The 14,396-nt window shown below is 37.6% G+C and overlaps 1 protein-coding gene across 1 annotated transcript in view; it reads right to left on the bottom strand.

Annotated features, from left to right (window-relative positions):
* The window catches only part of Fap (fibroblast activation protein alpha), a 75,886-nt gene that overhangs the window by 49,871 nt on the left and 11,619 nt on the right, over nt 1–14,396 (bottom strand). The window contains exons 4-7 of the mRNA XM_027420318.2: nt 7,096–7,194; nt 6,098–6,192; nt 5,164–5,238; nt 3,073–3,125 (exon numbers count right to left, since the gene is read on the bottom strand). Of these exons, the coding sequence (XP_027276119.1) occupies nt 3,073–3,125; nt 5,164–5,238; nt 6,098–6,192; nt 7,096–7,194 (322 nt within the window). The remainder of the gene's footprint in view (nt 1–3,072; nt 3,126–5,163; nt 5,239–6,097; nt 6,193–7,095; nt 7,195–14,396) is intronic.

Below are 14,396 nucleotides of genomic sequence, written 5' to 3'. Positions count from 1 at the left end.
TAAAATAAGCTTGTTTCTAATTTAAATTAAAAAAAATGAAAAAAAAGAATCATAAGTTGCCATGCTGAAAGTTTGTCTGCTTGAAAAGTCATCTTAATAGTGTCTTCAAGACTTTTTTTTTTTTTTTTTTTTTTTTTTTTTTTTTTTTTTTTTTTTGTGGGACAGAGAAGCAATATCTACTCCTAAGACCATTGTGCAGATACTCAAAAAGACCCCATTCCTTTCTGCTAACTGTCTGTATACCATGGGTCTCACATTTGCTTGTCAGTTCTACCTTCCCTTCTCCCTCACACTTGGACACCTGTGAAGACCTGTAATGCACTTTGTCTTGACTGAATTTATTATGTCACACAGAACAATACCTAACAATGAGGCAAACATTGGATAGGAAAAAGTATGGGGGAAGGAGAAGATGAATGCTATATTGCAGTGGGACTTCTAGTAGCTAGAGGTCAATATATGATAACCAGGCACATGAGAGGTCAATAGATGAAAGCCAGGCACATGAGAAGTCAAGGATACAATGAAGATGTAAAGATACAGTTGAGGTGAAGAATCAGAAGCCATTCTTTACCTGCTTTACAATTCTGTATCAAGTTAATGTTCATATTACATTTGACTGACATTGTAACACTGCCTAATTGACAATGTTATATTGTACCTGCCCTAAGTTACAGAAAATTGCCTAAGTTTTCTGTATGGAATACAGTTAAGCTATGCAATGACATAAACAATGGCAAGCTGCAAGTCCAATTGCATGTCTCTTTATGACTGGAACATCACCTGAGCTGTCATTTTGTGTTTTTATGAGTCATGAATGTCATGAAAGATGGAGAAAGGAGATGTACTATAAAAGCTGTCACCTATGAATTCCCACCTTGCTTAAACCACAGCTGTCTTCACTATTCTGTGCTAGACTAATTCATTAAAGTTTTTCATGCAATATATTGTGAGGATGTTCCCACCCCCCCGTATCCTTTCTAACTCCTTACCCACCTAACCTGATATTCTCTCTCTCTTTCAAAAGGCACAAAAATGAAAATAAAAATGAACAAATAATATTATAAAAAACAAAAACAAAAAATCCCCAACAGCAACAACAAAAACTACAGAATTTGTTTTGTGTTCATCACCTGCTCCTGGGCATGAGCCCCACCATAGTGTGTGGTGGATGATACACCCGGTGACATGCCACTGGAGAAAGTTGTTTTTTTTTTTTCCCATGCCAGTGAGTACCAATCACAAATGGCTTTTTGGTTAGAGGTTTTAATAATCTTCAGAGGCAGAGGCACTGTATTAGTGGTATTCAATCAAAACTTGACTTTCAACCAATTTGTCATCTACAACTAAAATGATATGTTTTACCTTGCCAAAAATATCTAAAAAATTAAAAATTAAACAGAACACACACACACAAAAAAAAGAAAAAAAAACCAAAAAACAAACCAACAAATCCAATGGTTTGCCTAGATTTACTAAAGATAAGCTAAATAGGTAATATAGTTGCAGGACACAACCTTACCTAAACCATTGTTAAGAAATTAATAATTATCATTTTATTTGGGAATACTTTCATTTGGGTACTTTTCATTGTGGTGAATATCAACCCCAAGAATTTTTAAATGATAAAAAAAAAACATGATTAAAGCCTGAATAAAACTGTTCTACAAGGCTACAAGACTGAAGGGTTCTTAGGAGTAGGGTTGATTCTTTCAGCTCATTTGCATTTTTCTATATATGCTTTTCAGGCTATAGAGCTCTGGAAATACTTCTTGCCTTTAGTGGTGATATTGAAACAGAAAGGAAACTTCAAACCCATTAGATTAATGGAAACGACAATGTAAAAACCAGGTCTTGTTTCTTGCCTGAACATTTAAAATAAAGAGGTGACTTTAAAACATTTATTTTGTTCCTTGTTTGACAAAAGGAAAAATAGCTCAGAAGAGGTTTTTTAATACCTCTTCAAGACATTCAATTATTCTTACTTTTTGTATAACAGTAAAGAGGGTATCATATTATGATGAGTAACTAAACTAACCTGTTTCCTCAATTAACCAGAGTGACGTTTCTAATGTACAAGTCTAATTGTGTCATTTCCTATAAAATCCTTTTATTGTTTCCTTTTGTCATCAGAAATAGATTTAAACTCTTTTTAATAGTTATCTAGTCATTACTGGCCACTGTTTTCAGTCCCCAAGTCATTTTTGTTTGTTTGTTTGTTTGTTTTTTCGAGACAGGGTTTCTCTGTATTGTTTTGGAGGTTGTTCTGGAACTCGCTCTGTAGACCAGGCTGGCCTAGAATTCACAGAGATCCGCCTACCTCTGCCTCCTGAGTGCTGGGATTAAAGGCGTGTGCCCGGCTCAGTCCCGAAGTCCTTTTCAACCATGTATACCCTTCTCTAGTAGGCTGCTCTCTTCTAATTAGTTGAAGTGAGATATTTAATGTTTTTTAACAAAAATCTTTGTGGAAGCCATCATATACTCTTCTGTCTAGAACACTGTCCTTCAGTCTTCCTGCACATTCATTTTTTCTGTTAAATTTTAACTATTTCATGTAATTGGAACGTACATAAAAATGAAGAAAATAGTATATAAATGACAATGTCTATTCCATCTATAACTGAGATAGATTTAACACCTTAAGGATTAAAATAAGCATTTTGACATTTTTCAAACAGTCAGTTTTAAATCAGTGAGTGGCATGTGTATCCAGACAATGGTTGTTGCCATACCTTCTGTCTCCAGCCTCTTTCTAATGCAGTGGGCCACCTCCTTAAAATAGTCTCATTCCCATGCATTGTAAAAAACTTTTTTATTACATGTGTTTATTTCCATAAGTAGCACATCTATCATTTTTTTCTTTGAAATTAGAAAATCAAAGATATTTTGTATATAAAGATGCACAATAGTAGCTCAATAAACAGGTTGATCATCAGAGGGTTGTCCTTTTCGTGGGATGATGTTTATTGCAAACTACATATGTAATATCAGTAACAAGACAATGTAGTATTAAGCTCAGATCAGAGCTAGGAGTCTTAGAGATAAGCTACATTAATAGTGGTGGTGATTTACCCATTCCGCAGGTCGTAGATGTAGTATGTTGCTGTGTATGAGTATCTCCAAAGCTGTTAGGAAGAGAGACAAAGACAGAGGATAAAGTTTTAAAGCTCATTCAAAAAAATAATGATAGATTTTTCACTAGGTTCTAGAGGAGACATGTTTCAATGCAAGGCAGAGTTTCATTTACTTTCACCGTATACTTCAAGCTGTTTTTCTAGGTTCCAGAGGGCACCTCAGGATGATCTAACTTTTACTCCATCAAAAGCATACCCTGAGTCATTTCCTAGTATAAAAAACTCATCTTTGACACACTTTGTCCTGAGAAGGCCCCTCTAGGTTGAAGGAGGCCCCTATGATGTTCATAGCCTCTAGTGTCTGCATCACATCTTGGTAAGAATAATACTCTTTAAAATTGGTTAGAAGGAATTTCACAGGACAGCCTGTTACAAATGTCTTCCTTTCTTTGGGCGTATATGTTTAAACCATAGAAGTTGAAAAATAAATCAGAGAGTTTAACTTAACATTCCTACTGAACAAAGCTGCCCTTTATCTACTTGAGTGTATGATGGGCTTAGTGACTAATACAAGCATTGTTTTGGATTCTGTTTCCTTTCAATCTTTTAACAAGCTCCATTAAGCTGAAATGCATATTTCTGAGGATTTGGGTCACTGGGGCCTGGGCTACTGGAGAGTAAGCCTCTGACTGGGGAATCTCTATAGTGGTCAGAATGACCTCCCTGTCAGAAAAGGAAGGAAAGCTTAACAGGGAATTTCATTTCAGGGAAGATCTGAAATGTGTAGTCAAAGCAACTTTTGTTTTTCTTCTTCCTTCCTTCCTTCCTTCTTTCCTTCCTTCCTTCCTTCCTTCCTTCCTTCCTTCCTTCCTTCCTTCCTGCCTGCCTTCCTTTATCAAAGAAAAGGTCTCAAAAGAACTAAAGAATTTTAATATGAAAGTAAGTTGCTTCATGCTTTCGTCACATATGGAGAAGAGTGAGATAACCGTCATCTATCTACCACTTATTCATTCAGGAAGAGAAAATTAAGTACCAGTAATACTAAAGGATTAGGCTTTCTTCATCCAGTAGCTGATGGAAGCAGAAGCAGACACCCACAGCTAAACACTGAGCTCAACTCCTGGAATCCAGTTGCAGAGAAGGAGGAGTGATGAGCAAAGGGGTCAACACCAGGCTGGAGAAACCCACAGAAACAGCTGACCTGAACAAGGGGGAGCTCATGGACCCCAGACCCATATCTGGGAAACCAACATAGGACCAACCCAGACCCTCTGAACGTGGGTGTCAGTTAGGATGCCTGGGCAATCTATGGGGCCTCTGGTAGTGGATCAGTATTTATCTCTAGTATACAAATGGACTTTGGGAGCCCAATCCATACAGAGGAAAACTCTCTCAGCCTAGACACACGGGGGAGGGTCTAGGCCCTGCTCCAAAAAATATGACAGACTTTGAAGATTCCCCCATGGAAGGCCTCACCCTCCCTGGGGAGCAGAAAGGGTTGGGATAGGGGGTTGTTGGGGGCAGAGGAGGAGGGGAGGGAGAGGGAACTGGGATTGACATGTAAAACAAGCTTGTTTCTAATTTAAAGGAAAAAGATTAGGCTTTCAAATACACAAAATGTTAACCTCTTCTATTGTATACTCCTATGTTGATATATGAGTTAATATGCTACACCTTGATTCTTCTTTTTGGAATATCAGTATAGTGTTGTGAGATTAAACTGCATAAGAGTTAACTAATGTGTTACAATGACAAAGAGATAGCAGAACAATTACTCCTTTTCTGATGGATAGCAGTATGCCCAAATAAAATTTTCTTACCTCTGTAAAAAAAATTGGTTTCTGTTACTTGATAACCAGATAACAAGAATAAAGTAATGTCAAATATAAATTATTTTGTATGTTTCAGCAATTCTTTATTTAATCATTGATTTCTTACATGTTTAGAGATAGATATAGACACCTACTCGTAGGAACCTCCTCTCCTAATTTCAGTTAAATTTTCCTACTGTAATACCCTAACTTGTATGTTAATGGGAGGAATAATTATCTCCATATATGCATACATATCAAAATTAAGTAGTTGATACCTTTGAATAATCACTTTCTAGATATGCAAATTGCCGATCAGGTGATAAGCCATAATCTGAAGCATTTACACTTTTCTGAAATTATAAAGAAATTGGTTAGAATATAGAAAAAAACTTGTCATAATTTTTTGTTCTAAAGGAATATCATATCATTGATATACTCACACACAATTTCAGTGCAATTTTCAAAAATGGATGCTATACCTAGTACAAATGAGGGGATTTTCTAGGCACTATGGGAAGATGCAATAAAAAACACAGTAATTTCAAAAGCATATAATATTAAATCTTGCAGATGAGTGACAATGCAAATTAGACAGTTATAAAAAGTGATTCTGCACAACATTGCAAAAGCATTAAGGGAATTGAAAGGAGAGGAGAACTGGTTATGCAAACTACAAGGATCTCCTTTGAGCTCAGTTTGAAAGACTAGTGGATCCTTGAGGGTAGAGATGTAGGAGGATTGAAAGCCCAGTAATAAAGAACAGTATTAACCAAGCATCATAGGTACCATTCATTCAGCATCTATTATATGCTAAGCAATCACTAAGCACTTTTCATTGTTATTTCATTTATATTAGCCTGAAAAAGCATTATTGTCCTCACTTTATAGTAGAAGAAACTGAGGCGTAGCAAGCTGGGGTAGTATAGTAACTTATTCAAAGCTTCATATTAGTGATAGAAGTTGAATCTCGGTTATTGACTCTAGGTTCCTAATTCATATCTTATGCCATGTTACTTTGACAAAGAGAAAAGATAATATGCGACAGGGCAGAGGAGGGGGCCAGTGGTTCAGCGTGTCTACAAGACGACACTAGAGATGGAGGTAGGAAGATGGGTTGTATCCAGATCACCACTAAGAATTTGAATGTGGTCCTGAGTCAGTGGGGTGCTTGCAAAGGTTTCTGAGGGAGTCAAAGATGCCGATACATACCATGGTGCTATTGCTCAAAATGACATATGATTCTCTCGTTTCAATATTATAAAACACTATGTTATCATCCGCAGATTGATGAAGATATTCTTGTGCTTTAAGTGCAAAAGAAAGCAAAAGATAAAATGATTGCTCTTAAAGAAAATATTCATAGCAAAAGAACACCCTGTGTTCCACAGATATACCTTGCTTTGGTCTCTATTCAGCACATAGAAGCTGATGATGGGAGGGACGAAAGTGCTTTTTCTGCATATCATAAAGATGGCACATTTGCTAGCAGCAGCCCTTGTTCTAACTTACTCAGGTGCTCAGAAATAAAATGTCATTTTCTCTGAGCTATGAAGAGGACAAACTAGCTTAAAATGGTGAGTTTCTTTTGTAATAATGAAATAAATATAATTTGGATTTTGTTTGATTTACTGTAACAGATACTTTACATGAATTTTCTTTTCTAAAGAGAAAAATGGCAATGCTCTACTTTGGTAAATGACCCTTTATATATACAAGTATATTTCTATCTATTTAATCTTACCTTTTTTTTTTTTTGGTTAGACCTCATTGACCATACTCTAATTATAAAAATTATGAATATCAACCCTGTAATCCTTAAAGGTCTGTTTTTGCCAGGGAGGAAACCAGCTTGCTCTTAGATTATTTAGATCAATGATAGACTCTCCCTTTGGGTAAAATTCTCATGACTCCTCCTAAACAGTGACCTGTTTCCTGCTCCCAGAAGCAATGCCATTCACTGACAATATTCACACAGAGTGAGCCTAACTTTTTCTTTCCTGCTAAGATTCAAGGCAGCTTCATAACAATTGTGCAAGCCCAGGATGAATGGTGGTGTAAAAAGGTTCCCTGAATATTCTGAATAATTTGTCTCCATTCATTTCTGTTGGTGAACAGTAGTTCCACTTATTATAAAAGAAACTTGGCACCAACAATGAAAAGAATATATATTTTACAAACTCCCAGAAGATAGGAAATGATTCATTTACCTGAAATCCAGTTTGGAAAAAATGTTTTGTATGAGAATGTTCCGTTTAAAATATCCTTCAGATTGAGAGCTCTCCTTGTGTTTCTTTCAGGGATGTGGACTTAGGAGGAGGAAGAAACATTATTAGAAACAAGGTTAATAGCCCAACTAAATTCTAAACTTGTTCTTCATCCATTCTCTCTCAGGTATGTACAGGCTTGGCCATTGCAAAGTGCCTGTTCAACTCCTAAATAGTGTGTTTGCTGACAGGCAACCAGGCTTAGAGAGTACTCTGGTAGCCTGGGAGGGATGGTTGGGGGGCTGTGTAGAGGAAGGTGAATATTTCAGGGCAGCTGGAATACTATATTACGGCAGTAAAAATAAAACATGTCAAGAACTTCTAGGAAGGGAGGTGAAGTTCCAACAACTTTGGACCTCACAGAGCTGAATTTAAAAGCTGCCTCTGAAGCAGCCCTGAACTTCCCCTAGCCTTCCCTGTATGTATTCCACCACACATCCCCACTTGCAAAGCCTGGCTTGGTTTCCTATTCATTTTATAATGATGCATTTTAGAATTCCACTTGGTTGAATGAGATCAGTCAGAATTCCTACCCTCTGAAATCTTAAGAAGGGCCATCTGAATACAGGCTATTTTCTTAGCTCTGATACATAAATCTACAAAAAGAAACTGGACCAGGAGTACCACATAAAGTATCTTAAAACAATCATGTAAAGTCATGAAAAAGCTAACCTTACATAGATCACAAACCACATGTAAATTTTTTTCCACATGTGACTCCTTCTAAGCAGTTGTATTTTTTAACATGACTATTTCCATGGGAGCTCATCAGAGAGCCCCAGGACTGTCACGTTAAGCCAGATGGGCCATGGCAAGGCCCTCCCCATATCCCTTCATGGCCCTGCTGCTATTCTCCCTCCCTCTCTCGTGCTCCTTCTCCAGGCCACCACTTAGAACCTCAAAGTTACAGGAAAGCCCAATACCTCAAAATAGCATTTATGAGTCTGGCATTCACCCAGGTGAAAATAAAACTGTTAAAGATGAGAACCATAATATTATCCTTCTGCTCACAGTCTTGCATAGCTTGCCATGACTCTCATTATAAAGATAAAAATTCTAAACTTGGACTACAGGTCCTGGCAGGTCTAGGACAGCTTCTCCCACTAGTCTTTCCTGCTCCTCCCTCATTACTGTCTTGTCCCCAAACATGCTGGGCTTTATTTCTAGCCAATAAACACCTGTGTTAGTAACTTCTCTGTTGCTGTGATAACCTGCCCTGACCAAGGTAATTTAAAGAGGAGTATTTGTTTTAATGGTTCCAGAGGGTAAGAGTCCATCATGGCACGAAGGGATGTGGCAATAAGAACAGGTGGCTGATACCCCACATTTTTAAAGGAAAGCATGAAGAGAGAGCAAACTAGAAGTGGCACAAGGCTTTAGCCTCAAAGCCTACCCCCAGTGATATGATTCCTCTAGTAAGGCTGCTGCACGTCTAAATATCCTCAAACAGCGCCACCTACTGGGAAATCATATGTTCAAATGCTGGAGACTATGGGGAACTTTCCCCATTTAAACCAACACAACACCTCTGCCTCTTTGCAAGGCTTCTGTATCTCTCTCTCTACCCTCCTTCTTTGCCTCATAATTTCTATTTAGGCTTCAGTGCTTAATTTTAGTCTTGTCTTCTGAGAAGCCCTTCCTGGCCCTCTCTTTCAATCCAGGTTTCCTTGTCACAATTACAAAGCACATGCCACTTTATTTTAGAGAAGTTATCTTTGAAATTATTTGTGCACTTGTATGACTATTTTATTAACGGCTCTCTAAGTCCTACTATACTATGCAATCCAAATGTTGGCCATAAGCTTAGAGACCTGCTTTATTTTGATCACATTGTGTGTGTGTGTGTGTGTGTGTGTGTGTTTGTAGTATACACAGACATTTAATAAGTGAGTGCTTATTAAATTATATTGAATGAATGTATACATGAAGTGAAGGATGGATAGAGGCATGTAAGTATGCATGGGTGGGTATGCATTCCTCCATTAATTCCCTAGATTGCTTTGGTGAATCTTTGTAGCCCTAGTTTGCTCACATAAAATACAAGAAATCTGGCTAGAAGACACTGACAAACTATTCAGCCATACTAGACCTACACTTGGAAATGTGGGGCTCAGTCTGTTTAATTTACCTAGAAGTAACATTCATGTGTGTCCTACAATCACAGCCAAGTTGGTAATTGAACAGTAACATCTTAGGCTATTTTATCCTATTCCTACACACAGTGTACACACAGTCCACACATTTGATTATGGCCATGGGTTTGCTTACTGTGGTGGTTTAAAAGAAAAAATGCTCCCTATGAGGGTCAAGTATTTGCATACTTGGTCCTCAGCTGCTGTTTTGGAGATTACAGGACACTCAGGATATGGACCCTTGTGGGAGAAGGTACCTTACCAGGGAGGCATTAAGAGTTTATAGCTTCACCCTGCTTCCATTTCCACCCCATCACTTCCTGTATGTGGATGGGATGGGATTAGTCAGATGCTGAACATCCTGCTGTATCCCTTTCTTCCATACTCCTTTGAAATAGGATCTCCCTCTAAAGCTGAAGTGAGGTTGTCCACCAAAAAGATCCAGCAACTGTCCTGTCTCCACCCTCTACAACATTGGCTTACAGACACACAGGATTACACTCACCTTTCTTTTCCTTTTTAAATGTGAGGTTTGAGGATAATTTAAGCTCAGGTCTCCATGATTACACTGAACTGTCCTACCTGCTGAACTGTCTCCTCAGTTCAGAAGTATTCATTAACTAACCCAACACACACACACACACACACACACACACACACACGTGGAAGCCAGAAGTTAATGCTGGTGTTTTCCTTTATCTTCTGTTGTACTAACTGAGAAAATTGCTCCCAATGAACCTGGAGCTTGCTGCTCTGGCAAAGCTGGCTGTCAAGTCCCAGTATCCTTCTACCTCTGCATTACAACATTGGAGTTGCAAATGCTTGCCACCAGTGTCTAGCCTTCATGTGGGTGCTCGGGAACCAGACTTGGTCTTCATCTTTGTAAAGCCATCTAGCCAGTCCTTCAATAAGTTATTTACATCAATGTTTCCCAAGTAGCTTGGTCCCTGGATGTTTTGTATGTGTTATTGTTAAATACGAACTAAATCACAGTTCTATCAATGCAGTTCTAGCTGAAGCTATTATGCAAAAGTGAAAACACACTTTTATTCTAACTTAGGAAAACAAAAATTCTTTGGCTATTATGTAGCTCCTTAACTAACATGTTACAGTTACTGTTGTAAATAAAATTAGTACCAATATTGCACATATGGACAAATTTTTCAAAGTATTTTTTTAAAAAATTAGTCATTTTCTCTTTCATATGGTTATTGGTCACCTGGTATCTGTTGAATTTCTCAGGAAGAAGCCCAGAGTTTGATATTTTCTTTTACAATCTCTAAATTACATGATACAGAAAAGTTGTACTTGATAGAATATTTTACATGATTTCCTTGTTAGTCATTTATTTATACGGGCACATAGTAGCTATAAATGCCAACAATCTATTTAGAGAAGTTAGCATATGTCATATTATGGCTCAAAATATCAGTAAAGTATTTAAATAGTATCAATCATACTACTCATTGCCATAATGAAAATAGTACTTACCTCTAAGCAAGCATGATACATAACATATGTGTGCAGATAAAAGATAAGGCTCATGGCACAGCCTCAGGTAGGAAGATCATGTCTAAACTTATGGTACCCTTGTAGACAAAGAGCATGGGAAGCGTAACTATGTTGGTATTAGGCTGGGCATAGCTACATCCATCGCTTGGAGTAGGGAGAATTTAAGTTGGGTTTTCTTTTTCCTGCTGAGATTTACCAAGTGTAACTCAGTGGATGCTGCATCTCTACTCTAGGATGTTGCATCAAATTCCATTAGAGTGGAACTAAAACAACAAAGATCATGAGTGTAACACTGGGGCACTGCACCATCCACTGGCATTTGTCACCTAACACATCCTTGATGAAGCTGTGCCACTGCACCACTTTGGTACTGAACATGAGCATTTTTCATGTTTGGCTAAGGGTTTGCTAGGACATAGAGCTCCAATCATGAAGACAGAAGTCGTGTTTGAGTTTTATTACTAACATCTGTCGTACAAAAACAGAAACACAAGGAATTGCTTTGGGTAGAAAAAAATAAGTTTACAGATACTGTGCTACCTTGTTTTTGCTAATTCTCCATCAAAGGTATACACAGCCTTATTTTCTATGCTCTATTCTTTATAGCAATTATATATGATATGTAGTTGTAATTATATGTTAATATGTAATATATATGAAATCTTCCACTTATGTGTACCTTCATTTAAATAGTTACCCAAATTTGTCCTTGGAGCCACGTGGAATGATACTTGAAAGATAGATTTTGATGCCAAGTAGCACAGGTCTATAATCCTAGCCTTCTAGAGGCTGGGGTAAGAATAGAAAGGTCAAGGCCTGTCTAGGCTGCTGAATTTGTTCATGGTCAACCTAGGCAACTTAGTGAGACACTGTATCTAAATGAAAACATAAAATGTAAAGGACCATGGATATGGCTCAAAGGTTGAGCACTCACCTAACACAATGTTAGGTAAGTTCACTTTTTAGTACTGCAACACACAAAGAAAATGGGTTGCATGGCCACTTCCACTTATCGTTCTAGCATCAGAAAGGTTCTGGCAGGGAAATTATTATATTAATTTGTGTCTAGCCTGGGCTACAAAGTGAGTTCCAGGCCAGCTTGAGTTACAGTGTGAAACCCTATCTCAAAAAAAAAAAAATCGAAAAAAGCAAGTAAATCTCCAAATCTGAAGCAAGCAAGCCAACACAGTTCTTAAAAAGATTCTTAGTTTTTCTCGAAGCAGAGTCTCTGACTGAGGGCTAGTACCTGGTAATTTTTTCCATGCCTCTGGATGATTCTCACTTGTTTCACTATACTGCTCTGACAGTGTGTCATTTCACCCATCATTAGATCTGCTTCCTGACTATGAATTCCTGGGAGCTTGTAAGGCTGTCTAGCTGTCTGCATGCTAACGAGACTAGCTACCACCAGACTAAGCAGTGACCATGGCTCTCAGGAAATGTAGGTGGTCTCTTCCAATATGTATGCTCCTGTGCAATAATCATGTGCACTGCCTGCAGTAGGCTTTCCTTCAGGCATACTCACCTTACTGACCCAAAAGAAATGGAGAAAGACAAGCTAATTAGATGTAAGATTACAGGGAAAGCATTCTGGTCATTGTCTGGTTGTGGAGTGTGTGTGTGTGTGTGTGTGTGTGTGTGTGTGTGTGTGTGTGTGTGTAAACAGTATGTGTATGAAAATAATCAAATATACAATACAAATTTGAATCATTATTTCATTAAAAACTTCATTATTCAAATTCTTGGATGAATAAATGAATTTGATCAATGCTGGGATGTAATCATTGGGTGATTTTAGAATATCAGCTTTGCATTTGTGGTTCCAAACTCTGATGGCTTAAAAGAAATAGAGTGTAACTGTCAAAGCATATCTCTCTGCTCTGCACAGCTGACACTTGCCCGTTTAACACTTCATCCTTGGCTGTGCCCTTAAATTCAATTTGGCCCATCTTTAGCATAGTTACTCATACAGCACTTAAATGCCCTAATTAGCCATGCTTTAATTATTATTTGAGTTTTCAACATATTAAGAAAAGCTGAAAGTTAGCTCAATTATTTATTTAAGAAATTACAACTCACAAAATGATTCACAAGTGCGTAACGAGCCGCTGTGCTCCTAACTCTTTTTGAAAACTCTGTGTCTTTATGAGACTGTGTCTGCCATTTAATTGACTAGTCCTAAAAGATTGAGAGTGTGTGTCAGAGTAGAAACATCCAATCTTCATGCTCACATTTGCCAGGAAACACATGAGGAAGTATGGGGTCTTAAGTGGGCATACAATGGCAGGCAGGTTTTTTTGTTCTTATTTTCCTGGATGAGTTGGGATTGATGCCACAAGGCCACTCCAAGGAAGACAAATGGCCCCAGAACATTGTTCCCAGCCTTCTGCCAGCTTTGTGAAAAGCCTACTTAAGAGGGGGCACCATTTTTTCTATCTGAATCTTCCTCATTTGAGTAAGAATTATAGGGTATTTGATAACCATGTTTAAAAATAGAGATATCCAAATATTATTGTAAACACTCAATGATTTGTTTTATCTGCAATATAAGTATTTTACTTGGATGGCTTACATAATAGTTAATAATATTTGTTAATGTAATTTAACTGCTGTGAATAGTTTTACTGAACCAATATTGAAATTTATTCAAGTCAAATAAAGAATCTCGAATGACTTTTGTTAAAGCTTCTATGTAATAGTTAAGGAGAAAAGTTTGTATGACATACAAGATGCAATTAACAGTAGATTTTACATTTAATAAAAAGAAAGACGCATCAAAAAAGAGGAGCAACAGTCCTAATCATCAGATTGGATCTTGCTTGTTTCTGGAGTAAGTCCAAAGGAACAAGTGCAGGAAATACCTGGATGAAAAATATACTTAAAGCTGTATAAAGTCAAATATGAGTCAAGACCTACTTTGGTGGGGCGAAGGGTTTGAAGTAATATATTTCTGACATCAACAGAAGTTCTTAGAAGTTGCAAGCACTCTCACACCCAACCTATTAAGTCCTCACAGTGCCCCTCTGAGATGCATACTGTTGGGAACACTATTTGTAAGTTAGGAAATGGAAACTAGAGGCCAACTAACATGCCTAATGAATCACAAACTTGGACTTCAAATCTGATTACAGATGCTGTGTACTCTGCTATTGTAGTTTAACACAAGAGCACACTTGCAGCAAAAACAACAAAAAAAACATATAAATTAGAACAAGAACCAAACAGACAAGAGAGAGAGTAATTATTCTCCAAAACATAGATGAAAAGAAAATGAAGAAATCTGAGCTGACTTCGAGCAAAGAGGCACGTACTGTCTGGCTAAAGAGGGCAGTAGATCTTTGTCTTAGAAAGTATCAACCACGCTGAATAACAAGCATTCAGAGCAAGTGGCAAGTTTTTCCACAAGCTTTCTAAGATCATGGGACATGGTCAGCATACTGTTTAAGAGCAGGCACGTGAACGCCCTTTGGGGATTTATAAACACAAAGCCCATCCTTGTTTATTTTTAAGATTCAATCTCCTAACCCATGTTTGAAATTGTGTTTTTGCTCCTTTGTTGCTACTGACCTGAGAAAGAGCTGCTTTCTGAGGTCATTTCTT

The sequence above is a fragment of the Cricetulus griseus genome, chromosome 6 (genome assembly GCF_003668045.3).
Source record: "Cricetulus griseus strain 17A/GY chromosome 6, alternate assembly CriGri-PICRH-1.0, whole genome shotgun sequence".
Lineage (NCBI taxonomy): Eukaryota > Metazoa > Chordata > Mammalia > Rodentia > Cricetidae > Cricetulus > Cricetulus griseus.
Note: the sequence above shows the minus strand (reverse complement) of the source record. Positions and strands in the feature narration are given on the sequence as shown.